Source organism: Chlorella variabilis (assembly GCF_000147415.1).
Source record: "Chlorella variabilis unplaced genomic scaffold CHLNCscaffold_8, whole genome shotgun sequence".
Classification (NCBI taxonomy): Eukaryota; Viridiplantae; Chlorophyta; class Trebouxiophyceae; order Chlorellales; family Chlorellaceae; genus Chlorella; species Chlorella variabilis.
This window is the reverse complement of record NW_005435080.1, coordinates 1,590,883-1,594,419: the sequence shown is the minus strand read 5'-3', so window position 1 is coordinate 1,594,419 and position 3,537 is coordinate 1,590,883. Positions and strand designations below refer to the sequence as shown.

The 3,537-nt window shown below is 69.8% G+C and overlaps 1 protein-coding gene across 1 annotated transcript in view; it reads right to left on the bottom strand.

Moving 5' to 3' along the window:
- CHLNCDRAFT_145119 (hypothetical protein) overlaps window positions 1-3,537 on the bottom strand; it is a gene marked incomplete at both ends in the record, with an annotated part of 5,692 nt that overhangs the window by 563 nt on the left and 1,592 nt on the right. The window contains 9 exons of the mRNA XM_005848305.1: window positions 30-99; window positions 229-665; window positions 850-1,049; window positions 1,208-1,541; window positions 1,736-1,864; window positions 2,066-2,232; window positions 2,556-2,719; window positions 2,975-3,141; window positions 3,333-3,420. Coding sequence (XP_005848367.1) covers window positions 30-99; window positions 229-665; window positions 850-1,049; window positions 1,208-1,541; window positions 1,736-1,864; window positions 2,066-2,232; window positions 2,556-2,719; window positions 2,975-3,141; window positions 3,333-3,420 — 1,756 coding nt within the window. The remainder of the gene's footprint in view (window positions 1-29; window positions 100-228; window positions 666-849; window positions 1,050-1,207; window positions 1,542-1,735; window positions 1,865-2,065; window positions 2,233-2,555; window positions 2,720-2,974; window positions 3,142-3,332; window positions 3,421-3,537) is intronic.

Sequence of the window (3,537 nt, the reverse complement as noted above, 5' to 3'; positions counted from 1 at the left end):
TGATAATCGTGGAACTGGAGGGATCCCACCCCCAGCGTCTCCACCACATGCGCCACCGCCTGGTTGAAGATGGAGAAGAAGGCGAGCTCCTCGGCCTCGCTGCGAAGAAGGGGGCGACAGGTAGGGGGTGGGGGTGATGCTGGGTGTCGCCATGGATGTACTGGGTGCACCATGGCTGCGTGCCCCGACCCCACACGCCCTGCCGGCCCCACCCTGCCAGCCACACACCTGGCGTGCTGGTAGATGGTGCCGCGTGTGCGGCGCGTGAAGATGTCGCTGGCCAGGAGCAGGAAGAAGACGGTGGGGTGGGGGTCGGCGTTGCCGCCGAAGCCGTTGGCCTTGGGCGAGGCGGGTGGCTCTGGCGGGGCGGCCGCCGTGACATACACGTCCACCAGGTGCTTGGTGCCGCCCACGATGGCGGGCAGGGACATGACGGGCGTGGTGCCGGCAAAGGGCTCACCCAGCACGGGGCCGGTGCCGGCGCCGGGGGCGGGCGGCGCGTAGAAGGGCGCATACATGGGGGCGCAGACCAGCATTGGGCGGGTGGTGTGGCAGATGAAGGTCTCCACCACCTTGCCCAGCCCGCCGTACATGAGCTGGCTGGTGAGGCCCAGGTGCGGAACCGCATACTCCAGCGCCACGTGCATCACCATACGCGGGGTGGTCTGAGGGGTGGGTGGGGGTGGGGGGAGGGAGGGAGGGAGGGAGGGAGGGAGAGAGGAAGGGGCAGGCAAGGTTGAGGCAGGCTAGTGCAGAAGAGGAGGAGGGGCCGAGGCGAGACAGGGCCGGCTGGCTGCACCCGCCGCCATCAGGGCGTCACTGCGGGGCGCTGGCAAGGGCGGCGCTCACCTTGAGGCAGTTCACCAGGGCGTGCAGCATGGAGCAGGGGCGGCGGCTGACGAGAGAGTCCAGCCTCAGGGCGCGGTGGGTGGACACCCGGGTGGGAAGCATCAACTCCTCCTCATCATCCAGCGCGTCCAAGTGATGCGGCCGGCCGGCGGCGGCGTCGCCCCGCTGCGTGTGGCTCTGGCTGCTCTGAGAAGGCGACACTGCAGCAGCGGCGTCGGCGGCAGCACCACAACAGGCGTTGGGTTGCTACCGGCCGACGCGGCAGCGGCGCCACCCCGGCGCAGCCGCCACCCGCCCGCCCCTCCACCGGCCGCAGCGTGGAGCCGCTTTCCACCCAGCCCGCCACAGCAGCCCCCACCTTGCATCATGTGAAAGGCTGTCGCCAGAGCAGACTCCCTCCTGGCCAAATCCTCCGAATCGGCCTCTGTGGCCTTACCCACACTCTTTTCAGAGTGCACGCTGTTGGCCGACACGCTGGCCTGCCCGCTGCCGCGCACCCCGCAGCAGCAGCAGCAGCGCCGCCAGCAGCGCCGCCACGCGGCCGCCAGCCAAGAGCAGGAGGCGGAGAAGTCCTGGGCCGGGTGGATGCTGCCCGTGCGGTAGTACTGTATGCCGTACCCCACGGCAAACCAGAGCAGCAGGGCGCCGCAGAGGGTGCTGAAGGTGACGATCAGGCCCTGCTGCCACAGCACCTGCAGCAGTGGCAGGCACGCCAGGCAGGCGGAGGCAGCACGGGGATGCATCAGTCAGACTGCCCATAGGAGCACCAGCGCGCGCACGCCAGCATGCACGCGGCGGTTACACGTCAGAGAGGTGAATCCGTGCATCGCTGCGGCATGCCCAGCACGCCCAGCACGCCCAGCGCAGCCTGCAACAAGGCACGCACCGGCCGGTTGTGCAGCATGACGAAGAAAGTGTCGGAGCGGACCCAGTTGTCGTGCACCAGCAGCAGGGGCTCGTCGGTGGGGGAGGGCTGTACCAGCGCCACACCTTCCTCCGACACCTCCACGCAGTACTGCGGCACAGGAGACACACAGCAGCGCAGCGGGAGTGGGACAGGCAGGCACATGGCGGAGCGACACCCCACGCAGCAAGGGGGCCGGCGCAAGAGCCGGACCGCAGCAGTGAGTGAGGCTGCACGGCCTGCCGCCAGGTCAGCGCGCGGAGCGGCTGGCACCACGGCGTGGCGGCGCGCCCAGCGCGCGCTCTCGCTCACCCCGCTGCGCAGCGCGTCGCACAGCGTGTCCCCCGCGAAGCTGGCCAGGCCCGACAGGTTGTAGGCCGCAGGGCGGGGACCCGCCTCCGAGTAGTTGCCGTTGGTCAGCACCACCACCATGTCGCTGCCGCGTGAGAAGGTGTAGGTGCGGCGGTCCATGTAGTGCTCTGCAATCGCGCAGGCGGGGCGGGGGCAGGACGGGTGTTGGTCGTTTGTGTGGGGGGGTGTTGGTGTTGGTGGTCAGGTGGGGTGGGGTGGTGGTGGCATGATCCAGGCACTGGGCTGTGTGGCACCCCCGCTGCCCGGCCGTGTCCCGCTGGGGCTGCGGCTGGCAGGCACGCACGGCAGCAGGCAGTTGGGGGCTGCTCGCTGGCCCACCGCTGCACGCAAAGCGCCCACATCCAGCGTCCTCAACGCGTCCGACAGGCGCCCCAGCACCGTGCCAGCCCTGCCGTGGCACCCAGCCACCAAGCAGCCGCCCCCTGCCCACCTGTGAACGACTTGTTGCCCAGGTTCATCCACCAGCGGTACCACGCCAGGGTGCGGATGTGCGAGTACAGCGGGTTGGTGTCATCGTACCCCACCTCCCACAGCGGCCAGCGATTGGTGTTGTTGCTGTTGAACCCAGTCATGCCCTGCTCCGCACCATAGTAGCTGCGGGCGGTGGCAGGCGGGGTGGTGGGAGGTTGGGGTGGGGAGCATGGGCGCATTCGGGGGAGTGGACTGGAGTGGACTCGATACAGTGTTCACTGCCGGAGGCACGCAGCAGTTGCCGCAGGAAGGCGGCCAGCCTGGGCCGCCCACCCCACCCAGCAGTGCATCACACACTTCCAGCAGCTGCGGTGCCGCTCCCCACTGGCAGTGGCCACAAGGCCGCTCCCCCTCCCCTCCCCTGACCGCCTGCCTCACATGATGGGTATGCCCTCCGCTAGCACTATGAACGCCAGAGCGTTGCGGTAGGCGGGCAGGCTGGCGCGGGTAGACAGGAAGCGGTCGGTGTCGTGGTTCTCCACCCAGTACCCCACGCCCCCCATCTCCACGCCATAGCTCATCAGCGTGGAGCGGGACTGGGAGATCTGCGGTGCCGCGGAGCGGTCCGGCCGGGCGTGGGTGTGTGCGCAGGCGCATAGCGGGTGCATGTTTGGCGGTTGCGGCGGCAGCGGCCGGGGGAGGCATGGCCCCCCGCAGCCCGGCAATTGCCCTCGGCAGCCAGCAGGCCAGCCTGCCCCGCACACGCGCCCCGCGCCACCACCCAGCCCCGCCTCACCTGCAGGCATCCCTCATCCCCCTCATTCGGGGTCGGGGAGAGCGCGAAGCAGGCGCTGGCGGCGTAGTAGATGACCCAGGACTGGTAGCTGTAGGAGGCGTTGCCGCGCACTGCGACAGCAGCGGGCGCGCAGGCGGGCGGGTCTCAGCTGGCCCGTTTCTCATGGCAGCTGCACTGCGCGCCCTGCGCCCTGCAAGCCCCTCAC